The 17,722-nt window shown below is 42.1% G+C and overlaps 1 protein-coding gene across 1 annotated transcript; it reads right to left on the bottom strand.

Moving 5' to 3' along the window:
• Positions 1-5,556: 5,556 nt before the first annotated feature.
• On the bottom strand, positions 5,557-17,242 carry LOC102079475 (NACHT, LRR and PYD domains-containing protein 12-like). Its single transcript, XM_025904907.1, has 6 exons — positions 17,190-17,242; positions 13,340-13,513; positions 10,847-11,020; positions 8,482-8,658; positions 6,728-6,901; positions 5,557-6,043 (listed from the first exon to the last, which is right to left on the bottom strand). Exons 2-6 carry the CDS (start codon positions 13,393-13,395, stop codon positions 6,028-6,030), a joined length of 597 nt encoding a protein of 198 aa, XP_025760692.1. The 5' UTR covers positions 13,396-13,513; positions 17,190-17,242; the 3' UTR covers positions 5,557-6,027.
• Between the last annotated feature and the right edge of the window lie 480 nt (positions 17,243-17,722).

The following is a 17,722-nucleotide window of genomic DNA, read 5'->3' on the forward strand; positions in this document are numbered from 1 at the left end:
TAACTAAGCTACTCTGAGCTAATGCTGAGTTTGTTCTTCTCTTTGGTGAGGAGAGGTTGGAGGAAGGACGAGCACAGCCAGGCCTAAAGATGCTCTTATCCCCGAGTTTTGTGTTGATGATAATCCCGCAACAGGAGAGCAACTGGGCATCCAGTGGAAGTGTGATAGCATCCAAATAGTTATGAATGAACCATCTAACATGACAACAATGAGCAGATGACGCCAAAAATCACACAATCAGTTGACTGGTTGACAGGTTGGACTGAGGTTCCCCCCCTAGTGTCTCTGCTGGAGTCTTCAACATGAACCTCTTAGATCCAATCTGCTGACCTGCTCCTCTTACAGAAGATTCATTTATCTTTGATTAACAATAAAAATGCTTTATTATTAGGAAACAGAGAAAAGTTCTGTTTCAGCAGTCTGACCATATTTAATCACATAAAGCTGATATTAAGACCTTTGACCCTCTGAGCTATGATGTAGAGGCAGCCAGGGGGGACTTCTAGATCTTTCTACCCCAGGTCACATGATACTCATACATGTGATTGTGCTATAAAATGATTGTAGATCAATTTATTGACTAGTAATTATGAATAAAGCAGAGCTGAGTCTCTCTGTATTCACACAAACACTTGAGGAAGTCTCTTAATGAACGATGTGAGGATCCACTGTTCTCAACCTCGGCTGACTTGACTCAGACTGAAGCTTGATTTAGACTTCTGTGAGTAATCTGAGTAACTTACGCCGTAACCTTCCACGTGACCTGATGTGCACCTCCTTACAAACGTAACTACGTGTTGGGTGGACACACGGTGACTTGAAAGGCGTGGAAAGTTGCGGTTTCAGGTTCAGATTTCCTGCAGAAGTTTAATCGAGCTTCACTCAAGGCTCTGCCTAAACCTGACCAATCAGAATTCTCCCAGTTTAACCTACCAGTGATGGACACGGTGGAAGTGATCACTCAGAAGTCATGCTCGCTGCTGACATCAATAAATAAATAAATGAATAAATGGTGGAGCATGCACACAGCTCTGTGAGCTCTTCAGCCACTGGACTCTCCCCCTTTGAATCTTCACTCTGTTATCAACCTCCACTCTTCCCCACAGTTGAAGGTGAGCACTCATTTCCCTCTGTGCACCATCATCTTCATTGTTGCCTCCCTCTCTGAAGCTCCACCCAACAGACTCTCTTAAAGACATAAGATGATTGCCATCAGAGCCCTGAACTATCATAACAGTCAGGTCAGAGTATCTGATTATCTAGCAGGAATATACCATTGCCCTCTGAGTGTGAGTCTGAAGAAAGCTGCTCCCAGTTTCACTGGTCTGTTTGAGATAAATACCATGATTAATCCTGTCTGCTGGCTTAAAGTAGCCTCAGAACATGAGAGCTCATCATGTGTTTCACATTTCCCAACTGAAACCAGGAGCTGCTGACTTCATTTCCTGTAATATCTCAGTGTGTTTGTCTGTGTAGAGATTTAGCATGCTAGCAGGTATCAAGGTCTTTGTTCCACGTGGCTTTAGTTCAGTTCATAGCTTTGGATCACAGCGCGGATGAAATGAGCTTCTTTTTGTTCTTTTCTCTTTGAAAGAACAGCCATACATGAGCTCAGCTCTCCCCAGAGACAGCAGCCCCACCACGTCTGTAACCCTCACAGAAGCTTCCTTCTTCAGAAAAACCTACACAAATACAATCACTGTCAGCACTGTGAGCACTGCCACTTTCACTCTGGACCCACAGACACACGAGTGTGAGCTGAGACTGAAACACCACACTGACACTGACTCTCTTACTGTTACTGACACCAGGCTCCAGCTGTGTTTGCAATATTGTGATCTCAAGTAGCATCAGTGGTGTTTCCTGTTTGCACTGCAGCACATTATCAGGAAGTCACTTTGTAATGTTAGCACAATCTTTATGTTCTGTGCTCACTGATGCTCTGATAGTCACACACAATGAATTTCAATTCTACTACTTTGATCTTCTTGCTAAAGATTAGAAGCAAGCCTGATTGGATAAATGAAAGTGAGGATTGCAAGGCTGCAGCTTCAGACTGTGATTTTAGCAGATCTGAGCTCCTGTTGGCAGAGTCGGATCACATCTGAGGAGACAGAGAAATCATTTCACAGAGCTGTGTCTGATGTACAATTCTATTATTGGACTATGTCCATCTCATTGTGTATTCTGTACTGTGTAACACACAGTACAGGTGAGTGTGAAAAAACACTCACATACATTTGATGCACCCACTGTGTTAAGGCCTGAATCCAGTTCAGTTCATGTTTGATGTTTTGCTGCCAAATTAAAATAAAGACAGCACATACATGATGATTATTATTTATTATGATGTAAACTCACACTGCACAGACTGTGTGACTCTATAATGTAACAGTGTCCCCACTCTTTTCTTATTTCTTTGGAGCTATAACTGCTGCGCCTCCACAGACTGCCTCACCAATAATGTTGCTGAATTTCATAATTCATCTTTGTAACTGTCACACCTTTTATAGTAATAAGATATTAGGGAATTATAGGTGGATGTCTTTGAGATTTGGGAGGAGACCCGTAAAAATGTGACATGAACCAAAGACACAGAGCAGTTTGATTCAATGTGTCAGATTTGAAAAGGTTGAGATAGAACAGTGAATTCTGGGAAATAAAGAGTTCCTAAAATCCTTCTTTCCATTTCCCAGTCAGTGTGCTCCCATTAAAAGAGATCATCCAACTCCAGTTTATGGGGCTTGTGGCATTACAGCATAAGAAAGAAGTGAAGTAAAGATGTCAAATGGGAAAGAGATTCTTTAGAGGGATCTATGAGATAAGATAAGATAAGATAAGATAAGATAACCTTTATTAGTCCCACACATGGGAAATTTGTTTTGTCACAGCAGGAGGTGGACAGTGCAAAAGCTATATAGCACAATTAGAATATGATAAGAATAAAATACTGTACACAACTGTACAGAATAGAATAATATAAAATACTATACACAGTAGAATAAATAGAATAAAATATACAATAGGATAAAAAAAGAATGCAAATGCTTTTTACAACTGAGTAAAAATACAACTTTGTCAGAAAAGGATTATTGCACTTAGTGTTATTGCACATTTGTGGGTTTGTGTGTTTGATCAGTTGAAGTCTTTATTGTGGAGTCTGACAGCAGTGGGGAGGAAAGACCTGCGAAATCTCTCCGTCCCACGCCGTGGGTGCCGCAGTCTCCCACTGAAGGAGCTGCTCAGTGCTGTCAGAGTCTCATGCATGGGGTGGGAGATGTTGTCCAACAGGGATGACAGCTTAGCCACCATTCTCCTGTCACTCACCACCTCCACTGGGTCCAGAGGGCATCCTAGAACAGAGCTGGCCCTACGGATCAGCCTGTTCAGTCTCTTCCTGTCCCCAGCAGAGATGCTGCCGCCCCAGCAGACCACACCATAGAAGATGGCTGAGGCCACCACAGAGTCATAGAAGGTCTTCAGGAGTGGGCCCTCCACTCCAAACGACCTGAGTCTCTGCAGCAGGTACAGCCTGCTCTGCCCTTTCCTGTAGAGGGCGTCTGAGTTATGAGTCCAGTCCAGTTTGTTGTTCAGATGAACACCAAGGTACCTGTAGCTGTCCACAGCCTCAATGTCCACACCTTGGATGTTCAGTGGTTGCAGTGGAGGATGTTTGTGCCTGCGGAAGTCTACCACCAGCTCCTTGGTTTTACTGGCGTTGATCTGGAGGTAGTTCAGCTGGCACCAATCCACAAAGTCTTGGGTCAGTCCTCTGTACTCCTTGTCGTCCCCATCAGTGATGAGGCCGACTATTGCAGAGTCATCAGAGAACTTCTGCAGGAAGAAGTTCTCTGATGACTCTGAGATGATTGGCTTCTTTGTCCAGTGTACTAGGCCTTCATGTCAGAGCAGGAATCATCAGATCACTGATGGGTTGGCCCATCATTCTCTACATTGTAACAAACAAGATGCAGACTGATGGACTAACAGCTGCTAACTTCCATCCAAACACACAGCCAGTTCACTTCATGATGAGCTCAGAAAGCAGCGAGTGACGTACTAACCACAATAATCAGCGTAAGAGCAGCTCTGACTGTGCTTATCTGTGAAATCAGCAACAGTTCACATCAATGAGAGGAGGCTGAAGGATGATCAATGTGTTCCTGCTGATAGAAACTGCTGGGACTGTGTGAGGTCCTGAGGACTGAGACTTGGGTGGAGCTCAGGATTTATCAGAGGAGACCTGCGGGATTACAGCTTTGTTCTTTGTTTTCAGCACATTGAAGAGTCCAGGCATGACACTAAGAGATTCATGAGCTTTCATTAGCCACAGATTCAGCAGAAAGAAGTGACTGTCTGTGTGTGCACTGCCGAGAGAAAGCAGCCGAGTTCAGCTGATTTCTGTTGTGTTTCAGTCAAATCCAGCATTACCGAGGAGCAGTAAGTAACACTCAGCAAGAGCATTGATGAAGACTTTGAGGACAGAGCGTTTGGGCTCATCACTCGTTCTGATTACATCTCCCCCTCTCATTCAATAAAGAAACACCAGAAGCTGCTATCACAGCTACATCAGGCCAAAGTTTTTAAAGATTCAAAGACAGGTTTTACTTTGCTCTTAGATTTAGTGCACTTTACAGCACATTTCATGCTGCAAACACGAGGAATTCACATATTGAAATGTTCTCCTCCTGAAAGAGAAACTCTTACAAATACATGTCCCGGTCTCCACAATCCCCGTCCATGACTTTCAGTCCCACAGCTGACCCTGCTCCTCTTTAGGAAATCCTGACAGCAGCACACACACACACTGTGTTTGTGATGATGTCACAAACACACACCTGGAGAGTCCAGTGTGCTGTAAGCAGGAAGCAACAATGAGGTCATGTGACTTTGACCTTCTCGTTAATACAAAAACACATGAAGGGAGAAATTATCTGTAGAGACCAAACCAGTTTGTGTATCAGGCTGGAAACATGGGAGTCTATGGGGACTGAGTCACTGATGCCTCTGCTGGACGTCAGAGGAACTGCAGGGATCAGCTTCATCGTTGTTTTTGTCTTCATCTGATCACTGAGCTCATTTTGACTTATTTCACTGTTCAGGACATTTTTGGTGTGTCTTAATGTCACGCTAGGAGTGACAGGAAGTGACCTATACCCTGCTTGACAAAATAAAAGCTCTTTTTAATCGGAGTGCAGCATCGAATCTGTGAAACTTCTGGACTATTGATCAGTTCAGTTAATCAGTCACAAGTTGTTTGTGGGCTGAGAGTGGTGCTGGAGTAAAGATCACAGGTTCATTTAAAGGTCAAATAGGAGTCTCCTGTGTTCAAAGCTGCCTCACTGCCCAGTTAAACAGCAAAGATCAAAAATGATTCAAAGGTTTCAGTCACAGACGAGAAGCTTGTGTTGTGTTTTTTCTCCCAGCTGTTCTTCATCTCACCTCACTCTCTGATCTGTGTTTCCAGGTGTTTCTGAGGCTGCTTTAAAGGCGGGAAAAGTCTGGATTGGATCCACAAGAAAGAAAAGCAGGAACAGATACAATCCAAGTCATTCATTTGATTCCAATCAGCACATTTATTGATCATTAGTATCCACATTAAAAATTAAGCACTGATTTATCCACTAAGGCTCAAACTGCACATATCCATGAAAACATGATATTTATCTTATAAAAACATGATGTTTATTATTCAAAGGTGTTTGAAAGCCTTTCCAGGTGAGTTTGATCCAGGAGGGTCTGAAGCCAGAGTCAGACAGAGACTGTAGAAGGACAGAGCAGCAGCAGAGCAGTCCGAGATACTCCGATGATCCTCTGTCAGCTGTTCTCAGAGCAGTTCACTCTGCAGCACTGACAGTCATCTGCACTTCATTCCTCTGTCAGTCACTGCTGGATGAAGCTCTCCTCTCCTCTCCACCTCCCAGTAACATGGCCCAATCAGAGCGTCTCTACACACAAGCTGCTGCTGCTTCATCCTATCTGGGTCATCAGGACACAGCTCCTCCTCTCTCAGCACACACACCCTGTTTACCATGACCTCCGCCTGCAGAAAGAAGGAGGAAGAGCAGAGGAGATAAACGAGTGTTTCCAGAGACTCTTCATCAGGTGTCAGTCAGTGATGCAGCACATCCAGTATAAAGAGCAGCAGGGACTTCAGTGCTGGGACTGTACTAGGACTCACTGTTGCTTCACTTTTTCTAATCTTTGGATTTTAATTGAAGTTGATGAAAATGTTTTTCCCTCCTAGTTTGAGTTTGGAGTTTCATTCATTAGAATAACCTTGGTCTGTCCACTCTGAGCTCTGTAGGAACCCCAACAACAACCCCAACAATCCAGATGGACGGTTCCAGCTGTTAACTGGAGGAATACCATCCAAACATCTGCTCTCACCAAACTCTTCCTCACCTACAGACTGTGTTCTTAACTGCCTTAAATTCAGAAATGAATGCATTCATTCATCTGTGTGCTGCTTTTTTCATAGAGCTGATTGGCTGTTGACAGTGTTTGAAGGAGTGCGTGACCCGTTACTATGGTGACCATGAAAGTCACAAAAAGGCAGAAACAGGAAGTGTTTGTGTCCAATCCTGAAGCCTGTCACCATTCTCCTCTCACAGCTTCACTGAGAAGCTGCAGCTTTACAGGAAACACTGGATCTTTGTTTCATACTGACTGTGTTTAGTACAATACTGCTGACAGCACCACCCACTCACTCCAGAACTCTACTGACCTCAGAGTCTCCAATCTGCAGTCTGGACTCTCCTTAAGATCCCACAGCTGCTTCACATCTGGATCCTTCAGGTTGTTTTCTCTAAGGTCCAGGTCTTTCAGATTGGAGGGGTTGGACTTTAGCGCTGCTGCCAGATAATCACAGCTTATCTTTGACAAACCACAGTTCCACAATCTGTATAAAGAATGAAAGATTTAAGTTTATTAGACAAAGTGTGAGCTTGAAATCATTCAGTGTTTCATCATCTGTTCAGAGCTGAAGAAGGTTCAGAATGTAGAAGTTTAATAAAATGGAAACTCCAGACAGCTGAAGCCAACAGGAAGCAGCTTCAAACGAGAAACTGTGCAGAGTTTTCAGACCATATGCTCCAATGCAGCCAGTTGTTTTGAATCTCTGTTCTGTGACTAAGTCCTTGAATCATTTCTTCCAGTCAGTCCCACAAGACAGACTAAGTATTGGACATGTTGTGGCTCCATTAGGGGAGCTTCTAAATGTGATGTGTTGGCCCCTCTGGGTCTGTCAGATCACAGCACTGAAGAGAGCTCAAACTGGGCACACAGTTGTTCTAGTCTTGACCCGAGATTGTCTGCAACTGACTGGGAGATTTTCACACATGTTCCAGTCCTCCTAGGAACAACAGGAAGTCCTAAGCAAGGTTAAGTGTCCTATGGCATTCCGTGATGATGGTCTTGTCGTCCCACCACCTCCACCTCTTTTGAAAGGAACTAACTGTAATCTGAAGCTTCAAATGGAACTAAGACTTCCTCCACTAGGTTAAAGCTTGTTGGTCAGCTGGGCCTTTCTGTGGAGGTTGGATGTTCTCCCACAGTCCAATGAAATGCTGCTTAGGTTCATTGGTGCTTCTAAATTGGCTGTAGATGTGGATGTGAGAGAGTACTTCCCTGTCTCTCTCTGTTGGCCCTGTGATGGACTGCTCACCTGCTCAGGTGGACCACGTATCTTGCCCTATGACAGCTAGAGCACAGGCTCTAGCCCTGTGACCCTAACCTGAATAAACATTTAGCAAAAATGATTTGTGGCCTGAAATTCCCCAGTTAGCAGTTTGGTAGATAACTATGACATGGTAATCACATCCAGCAGCTGTTTTCTAACTGTAAGCTGATCCGTGCTAAGCCAAAGCACCGGCACTTTTTAATATACAAATTACAACATTTAATAGAAACTTATTGGTCAGCATCTTATTAGCCTGCTGTTAGCTTCATTACACAGACAACTGGTAGAAACTAACAGAGTTCATAAAGAATAAAGAGAAATGTGCTGATTTAAAGCCTTTGAAGTGCTTCAGATGATCTCTGTCCACTCATTCATTCATTCTAACCCTGAATGTCAGAGTGTTCCTCCTTCTCTTTTCCCATCATTCATGCTGGCATTGGAGTAGATTTGGATTTTGGATTGTGTTTTGGATGATGTGTGTATGTTTGTGTTGGACTGCTGTCTGTAAAGCAAATTGCCATTTTGGTTTGGATTTCAGTGTCAGACAGACTTTAAGGTGGAATGAAGAGTTTTAGAGTTTCGCAGTGAATTATGCAGTGGAGGATTTTTCTTGTTCTTTGAAGGTTTGAAATGTGAACATTGTTCTGCTACAGTCAATTGACTAAACCAGAGAAGAAGAAAACAGACTTTACCATGAAGATCCTCAGTGTGGATCAGTATCAGCCTTATGTCTGCAGTTTAGTGTCAGCACAACTTTCACATCATATTCATCTCAGCACAAATAAAACATGGTGAATGACCTCAGAGTTTCAAGTCCACATCCTGGTCTCTCCAGAAAACCACACAGATGCTTCACTCCTGAATCCTGCAGCTTATTGTTCTCACTCAGGTCCAGCTCTCTTAGATGGGAGGGGTTGGACTTCAGCGCTGCTGCCAGATAAACACAACTGATCTCCGACAAACCACAGCTCATCAATCTGTATAAAGAATGAAAGATGTAAGTTTTTTAGACAAAGTGTGTGCTTGAAGTCAGTCATTCAGTATATCATAATCTGTTCAGAGCTGAAGAAAGTTCAGATGTAGAATTTCAGAAAAAGGAAACTCCAAACAATTTAAGTCAACAGGAAGCAGCTTCAAACAAACAGAAGAGAAAAATCTGAATTTTTCACATTAAAGTTGTACATTTATCATAAAAACATGAAGAGTTGTTAAGCTTTAATGCATGAAATTAAAAAACAAACAAACATCAGAGTCCAAAACAAAGAAAACAAGTTCAGGAGGCCGACAGTCTGACTATGATGACTAAAGCTGCACAAAAAGCTGAAGTTTTAAGCTGAAACTTCAGTGAGTCAAAGAGCTCCACCATGTGTCACGTTACAGGAAACGTTCATATTTCCACACTGATGAAAGCATCATGCTTTTATTTCATGCTGCCTTTATTGAGTCACAGTGTGAAACTGTGCTGAGCCACAGCTAAACCAGCATCCCTGTACAGAAGACACTTACAGCACTTGGCTGCTTCCATTGAACCCTCTACACAGACGTTCAATTTACTCTTCTGCTCCCAAAGTGCCCAACGAGGTTTCACACAGCTTCCTTCCAGCAGCATCAGCCACAGAAATGCAGAGAGAATTCTTTTGATCTCCTGGTTGTGTTGTATGATGCTGTGTTTGCATATCTGGTGTAGAGATGGACCGATCCGATATTAGGTATCGGTATCGGTCCGATACTGACGTAAATTCCTGGATCGGATATCGGAGAGAAATAAAAAATGTAATCCGATCCATTAAATATCAAAAAAGCACCTCACAAAACTTGCGACACGGCGTAACTCGGCTCATAACCATAGCACGTCGGAGCAGTATGCTCACGTGATAGAGCGGCTGTGTGTATTTGTAGCCTCGCTACCAAACCAGCATTTCATCTCCGAGGAAGTTATCCCAGAGAGAAGTAAAGCAAGTGTGTAAGTTCATCTCTGAATGTTTGTAAAGCATTCCCGCGTTAAGCTTAACAACCGATATATGGAGCGACTGCCTCTCTCTCTCCCTCTGCTGCTACTTCAATCGTGAAACTGATCACTGATCAGCTGATCGGCTTTTCTGTCGCGAGTCCGTCTCTCTTCTTTGTTTTTGGCCCACTTTGCACCAGAAAGAGGAAACCAGCGGCTGAACAACAGCAGCACGTTTAAGCTTGATAAGCTGTTGTTAGAATGTATTTAATATTACTTTCTAGACCAGGATCCTTTTCTACGTAGCTGACGGCTGGTAACTGTGCAGGGGCGGATCTAGCAAAGTTTAGCCAGGGGGGCCGATAGGGCATTAACAGGGAAAAGGGGGCACAAAGACATACTTTTCTTTCTTATTCTCATTTAAAATGTCTAGCTTTTAATAAATAATTATCTGAATCTTACACCCAAAGTTTTAATCTGATGTAAAATGTATAGAAGTCCATTACTGTATATAGTTAAGTCTAATATACCCTAGTAAGCTAATACTACTTTTTCCTTTGGGAAGGTACCATCTGTGCAGTTTGCAATTCTGTTGAAGAAAGATGTTGAATCTATTTAATTATTCTTGAAAAATTATTTAATTCTGTGCATTTTTTTTCACACTGCATCAAATTAAAGTTGATTACGTCGATTAAGCATCATGAGGTGGAGGGTGGGGGGTGGTTCCCTATTTTTTTTTTTTTTTTGCTGGGAGTTTGCAACCCTATTAGTTAGGTTGCTTAATATTTCTGCTAAGTACTCTTTAAAATACCAGAATAGGGAGGATGGAGCAGGTTTAAGTTTATTAGATTGATCAGTGTTGCTGAACTATGAAATATTTTGGGTGCAGTGTATTTTTTACATACAGGTATAACAGAATAGCTTTAGTGTTGTTGTTTATTTAAACTTGAGTATGAACTTATACAAAATGCAGCAAGATATTAAAAAACAGTTTTATTGATTAAAAAACACACTATATCGGATTCATATCGGTATCGGCAGATATCCAAATTTATGATATCGGTATCAGTATCGGACATAAAAAAGTGGTATCGTGCCATCTCTAAAAAGAATAGAACAAGACTTCCTGTATAAGGCTCTGTTTGGCTATGATCGGCAGTGTCGGCACAACTTTCACATCATATTCATCTCAGCACAACTAAAGCATGGTGACTGACCTCAGAGTTTCAAATCGACATCGTGGATTCTCCAGAAGAACACACAGCTGCTTCACTCCTGAATCCCGCAGCTTGTTGAAGCTCAGGTCCAGGACTCTCATAAGGTAGGGGTTGTACTTAAGCGCTGCTGCCAGATAATCACAGCTGATGTCTGACAAACCACAGCTCCCCAATCTGTATAAAGAATGAAAGATGTAAGTTTATTAGATAAAGTGTGTGCTTGAAATCATTCAGTGTTTCACAATCCACTAAGAGCTGAAGAAGGTTCAGAATGTAGAAGTTTAGAAAATGGAAACTTCAAAAAGCTGAAGCCAACAGGAAGCAGCTTCAAACAAACACAACAAGAGAAAAAACTCAGAATGTTTGACATTAAAGTTGTACTTTTATCATACAAATATGAAAAAGACTTGAAAAAAATTGTTTTTCATTCCAGAAGCCTCGTAGCTTCACTTTTAAAGGTGAAGTTGGAAAGAAATAGACATATTCGAAGTCCAACCACACCTTTTTCCAGTCACATTATTAAAACAGACAAACTACAAGCTCATTTTCAGTCCAACGAGTCATCTTTTGACCTAGACTAACAACACTGGTCGTCATGACATCTATTGTAATTATTTTTACCAAACTCTGTGGAGTCCTTTATTGGAAATTCAAATGGGATTCAAATGGTCAGACAAAAGAGGGTGATGAGGAAATATGATTAAATGTTGTGTATTAGCAGGAAGTTATTAAATCATTTTCCTTATATACCAAAGATAATGATTGACAAATGTGTTTTTACAAACTGTGGTGGATTTTTGTGTGATATGTATAACTATGTAACTATATACACTATATATCTATGTGCACTGAACATATATATTTTAACTTTCATGTGGAGTCTTAAGCACAAGACATTTTGCTTCACCGAGGTTTATTAAGTTGGTACAGTAACAGGGCAGTTAATGTAAGGGGAGAGTTCTCTTGAATAATTTACTCTCTGGTAAGTAACCTTCCCTAATACACACTCAACGTCTTTAATGCAGCACAACCAAAACAGTAACATTGTAACAGAGATCCTCAACACACACACACACACACACACACACTTTGAACCCAAACTGAAGTGTTTTTATATATGAGAAAGCATGTAACCTCTGTATTATATGTTATAAGATTGTGCCACTTGCTGTATAAGATTTAATAATTAGGATTAATGTCTGACTTTTGACCGTGTCATGACCTGTTGTTATAAGCCAGAGGAAGGGGTACTCAGAGTCCTGACTGGCCTTTGGCCAAGACCTTGGCCGCTATCTGACCCCTGCAGCTTTGTTGGGCGTGTGGGAAAGTTACCCAGCAGCAGGGGGCGGGGATACTGGTCCCTATATTAGGGGACCAGAGGACACCCCCAGAGCTCTTTTTCCTCCTGCTGCTGCTACCTGTCCGTCTCTGTGTTGCTCTGCTGTCTGTGCTTAAGGCTGTACACCCCGGGGTTTTGCTTTGCTTGCTTTCTGCTATGTAATTTTCTTGCTAAATGTCTGTATGTATTTTTCCTGCTGTTCATACGATTCAGTGCATTAAACTCTGTTCCAAGAATTTTACTCTTTTACAGAGCATCTTTTTGAGTGTCTTGATTTTAATTGGATTTGGATCACCACATTGTTGGTGGGAGAAGGTTATCAGGATGGCTTCAAAATTTGCGACCACAAAACTCAGTGTTGGACTTTGATCAACAGGATAACCCTGATTGTTAAGGGCATTTTAAGATAAGATAAGATAAGATAAAATAAGATAAGATGAACTGTATTTATCCCGGGGGAAATTCTTTTGTCACACACACTCCTCTTTCAATGGAGGCGGTCTAGCCACCTTCACGCCAGAAGACTCAGCAGTCCATCTGCATCTAAAGGACAAAGGACACTCTTTCGAGGATGCCAATGTTCACATTTTGGACAGAGAGGACAGATGGTTTGAAAGAGGAGTGAAAGAAGCCATTTATGTCCACTGTTAGCAAGCATCTTTGAACAAAGGCGGTGGCTTACAACACCAACTGTCTGCCATCTATAATCCAGTTTTGAGTTCTCTTTCCAGACGCCTTAACGGCGACTCACATCCTGCGCAATCTGACCTCAGGAAATCACATGATAGGGTGGGGCCAGGTTTCACAATGAGCACACCTGAAACCCTGTCTGATTGTGACCCACACCCATTTTTACACCTTGGCTCATGTGAGGTAGAGGATCATCAGGGGGTCCTTTTGTCCCTCTTTGGGGGGTTACTCTGGCACCCTCCGCCATTTGACCTTAGAAGTGAAGAAGCTTCTTGGATGAGAGGTGAAACGTCTTCAAGCAACTTAAAGAAGTCCAGAAGCCTTTCTTTCAAAGCTCCTTAGACCTGGATGACTGAGAACCTTCACAAACATACTCACTTGCAAATTCCAGAAAGCTTGGTTGTTTATAGAATAATATCATTCAGACTTTAAATGATCAGCAGTGGGAATGTTTGGATGCTGACCTGAGAGTTTCCAGTGTACAATGTGGACTCCGCAGTGCAGCAGACAGAAGCTTCATGCCTGAATCCTGCAGGTTATTGTTACTCAGGTCCAGATCTTTCAGATAAGAGGAGTGGGAGTTGAGAACTGAGGACAGAGCATCACAGCTTTTCTCTGAGAGGTAACAGTGACTCAGTCTGAAAAACAAATTAATTAATTAAATCAGTCAAATGAAACATTTTTTTAAAAACCAGCAATACAATTAATGGTTATCTAAATAGCTTCATGAAAACACAACTGTCCTTCTATATCAGCACTTACTCCTTGTAAGCTCCACCTGTTCCACCTTCTGTTTCAGAAGACATGAAAACACACTGTAAATGTAGTAGAAACATACTTTCTGACTCGTGATTAGAAATGTAATCTTCTCAGAGCCATTTGTACATTTTAGAGCCTAATATTGAAATGTAAGTGTGGACAGCACGGACATTCACGGCAGAAAAGATATAAGAAGATGCCTGTGTTCAGTAAATATTACTCTCGTGCTATCAAGAAATACCAAAGGTAAGTAAAACTCTGGTTGTTGCAGCCATTCAGCCATCCATACTTTGTACTACTGTGCTGCAGGTTGTGGCTACATCCACACTAGCCTGGATAGATTTGAAAACGGTGTTTTCGTCTGAAAACACTCTGCGTCCACACTAGCATTTTCAGTCGTTTTCACAGAGTTGCGTGTCCATATTGAAATGGCCAAAAACTAGGGATGCACCGATCCCGATACTGGTATCGGGTATCGGGGCCGATACTGTAAAATGTGTGCGTACTCGTACTCGTAAAAGTTAACCGATACCATGAACCGATACTTATGTAGCCTGGATGGGAATTTGGGAGTAGATAATCATAATTCCCATGGACTTGAACGCCACATAAGGTGTTCACAGTTCACAGAAGAGAACGGCATGGAGAGATGCACGAGGTTAGCTGAACCAAAGTGAGAGACTCGGCTACTTTTACTGAGGTTAACTTGCACAAAAGAGTGTGTGAATAGAAAGCTAACCGTGTGAGAGCTTCGCAACAGAGTGTGGGTGAAGTGACTTTTTGTTTCAACGGTCGCACCACCGTCCGTGGAAAACTGTGTTTCCAGCCATGACCGCCGAGGCTAAAGGCTAGCCTGGACTGCTTGGCTGCGCCACGGAGGCAGCTGCTATGGACTGTCGGAGAGCTGGACAGTGACTGGCTAACGGGCTGTAGCAGAGACAGCATCGGGTCCGCAGGGAGTGGATTTAGTGTGGGACTGGTGAACGGCGACCTACCGAGCAACGGAACTGTAAGTCAGACTTTTGTGCTCTTACTGGGGAGAAGAGGATTTTTCTCCATCGTCCGGCGTGAGCAGCAAACAGGCCTGCAACAAGTGTGAATGTGAGTGTGTGTGGGGCCCATGTGTGAATATTGTATGTTTAGTGGATTTATATAACGTGTTTTGGAGTGTATATTAGTGAGTCACTTACCAAAAGGTGATAACATAAGTTGGGTTGTTTAATATAATTTGAAAGGGAATTATTTCATTTATACAGTGTATTTCATTTGGTTAAGGAATTGGAATATCAATATCATAAAAAAGGGATGTGTTGTACAGTATTTGTCTCTGCCCTTACATTCAGTAAACGTTTCGTTTGTGTTAAAGAGTTGTCTGGGGTCGTTTCTTTACTACTGGTTAAGTTTAACTTGTGTGCGGTAGAAGTATCGGTTTTTGTACTCGGTATCGGCAAGTACTCAGATCCAAGTATCGGTATCGGATCGGTTTGAAAAAATTGGTATCGTTGCATCCCTACCAAAAACACTTCCGTTCCAGTACTGCCCATGTGGTAAACGTAAGAAGATTCGACCTGTCTCACTTCTGTCTGTGGTTTATTCACTTTCCGGCTCTTTAAAACGTCGTGGTTAAGGAAATGTCAAGGAAAAGCACTAAGTTTTTTAAATGGACTAACAATGAGGTGGAGTTGTTGCTGCGAATAACACAAAAGTACAAAGTTGCAAAAGCGAGTGAGAGTTAAAGAATTTTAAGAAAAGCTATATGGAGCATGTATAGACTGATATTCATCTTTAATAGAGCTGTCAGAATTGAGAGCAAACAAAACAACTGCTGTATAATGCCCTCCGCTATCTTAGTTTAATTGGTCACATGACTGCATCATATGACTAACATGCGTCATCATTTTACAAAGTCTCCATTTTCGCTGTCCACACTGTGACGCGAAAGCAGAGTTTTCAAATGCATCCGTTTTCGAGAGCGTTTTCAAAACGCCCATTTCCCTTCTTTTCCTATATCTTGTGCTTTTATTTCAGTGAACTGAGGATCTACCGGCGGCCGTGGGACCTCGGGTGGTGGGTCGTTTTCAACACTTCCTTTGTTGTACAGCACCGGGTGAATAGACTGTAGTGGGGGGGGGGGGGTTTCTGTGGTTTTCTTTTTGGTCTTTATTGTAATTTGGGACACAGTTTTAGATGACACTGCATTCAGTGCTCTGTCATTGTTGTCTTATTTTAAATTAATAAATAAAGTTGTGTTACTATTTGAGCGGGCCTCAGTGTGCATTTCTGAACATGTGCAAATGTTGTTTTTTAAATTACATTTCATTTCTAAACAATTTTGTATTTCCTAGAGTGGCGTTGTCATTTTACTACTTTGCTTATAACCCCGCCGACCACTTGGTCACATATGGATATTTCTATGGCTGCATTGAATCCCTGAGTAATTCAAATGCTTTGTGTAATGAAATCCACCACGCATGTAAAAGCAAGAGTTTCACTAACATTTGCGACTAAAAATAGACCTGCAGTAGAAATGTATCTAGGAGCATGTATGTGAATATAAAGTATTGTAACATTAGCCACGTACAGCCCTGGTGTTTAAACAAAGACTGATAACACAACAGCAGCAGTGATGATCATAGTTTATGTTGGATTCAGTGTCTTGAGTACACTGATGAGTTCTTGAGCCATCAAAGGCTACGTTCACACTGCAGGTCTTAATGCTCAATTCCGATTTTTTGATCAAATCCGATTTTTTTGTCTGCTTGTTCACACTACACATAAAATGCGACATCAAACGCGCTCTAGTGTGAACGCTCAAAGCGACCCACATGCGCAAAAGAAGATGTCACACACAACGCGCTCTGTTTAGACCCAGAGCAAACAATATTGTTTGACTGATGGCCCTTAATATAAAGACTTCGGACTTTATGTTTCCACATTTTTGCTTTAAGTTATTTTGTTATTTACATAATAATGCAAATAACCTAATAATGATCCTTTTTGCTGTTTTAGAGGAGCGGTGCTTCAAAGGATAGTTGCAGATTTCTGTCAGAATCTGCAGAAAATACAGTAAAAATAAAATGTTCACATTTCTCCAACGTGGTCTTCCTAACAGTTTCACCGGATGGCAAGAAATCGTTCGCGATGTCCTATCGGGCGCTTCTCCGGCGCTGATAATTGGCTTCTGTCTTGTGTCAGTGACGTAAAAGACGGATTTAATGCGACTTGACCGTTCACACAGCAGTCGCTTTCTAAAACATCGGATATGTATCGGATTCAGGACCACATACGAAAGTGACCCAGATCGGATTTGAAAATATCGGATTTGTGCCGTTCACACTGTCATACCAAGATCGGATATGGGTCGCATAGGGGCAAAAAAATCGGATTTGATGCGCTTTCGCCTGCAGTGTGAACGTAGCCAAAGAGGTTTCAGTTGTATTGGAAAAAATTTCAAAACTTTAGGATATGAATTCATAGAAAGATAGAAAGCCTAGTGAAAAAATTACTAAATTTATTTCACCAATAAATTAAACACAAGAGTGCAAATGTACTTACAGAGCCTTGTTGGAGGCTTTGACAACTGGCACCAGCCACAGAAGAGCCTCCTCTGAAGCAGAATATTTCTGCAGGTCAAACACATCCAGATCTTTTTCTGATGACAGTAAGATGAAGACCAGAGCTGACCACTGAGCAGGAGACAGTTTATCTGTGGAGAGACGTCCTGATCTCAGGGACTGTTGGATCTCCTCCACTAGAGAACGATCATTCAGTTCATTCAGACAGTGGAACAGATTGATGCTTTTCTCTGCAGACAGACTCTCATTGAGCTTCTTCTTGATGTACTGGACTGTTTCCTGATTGGTCTGTGAGCTACTTCCTGTCTGTGTCAGCAGGCCTCGTAGGAGAGTCTGATTGGTCTGCGATGAAAGACCCAGGAGGAAGCGGAGGAACAAGTCCAGGTGTCCATTTGGACTCAGTAAGGCCTTGTTCACAGCACTCTGGTGGAGAGACTCTTTACGTTTTAAAAAGCCAGACCACGTGGTTGTTGTTTGTTGTTCTTCCAACAGATTGAGTCCAGAGTTGATAAA

Source organism: Oreochromis niloticus, unplaced genomic scaffold (assembly GCF_001858045.2).
Source record: "Oreochromis niloticus isolate F11D_XX unplaced genomic scaffold, O_niloticus_UMD_NMBU tig00007510_pilon, whole genome shotgun sequence".
In the NCBI taxonomy this organism is placed as follows: domain Eukaryota; kingdom Metazoa; phylum Chordata; class Actinopteri; order Cichliformes; family Cichlidae; genus Oreochromis; species Oreochromis niloticus.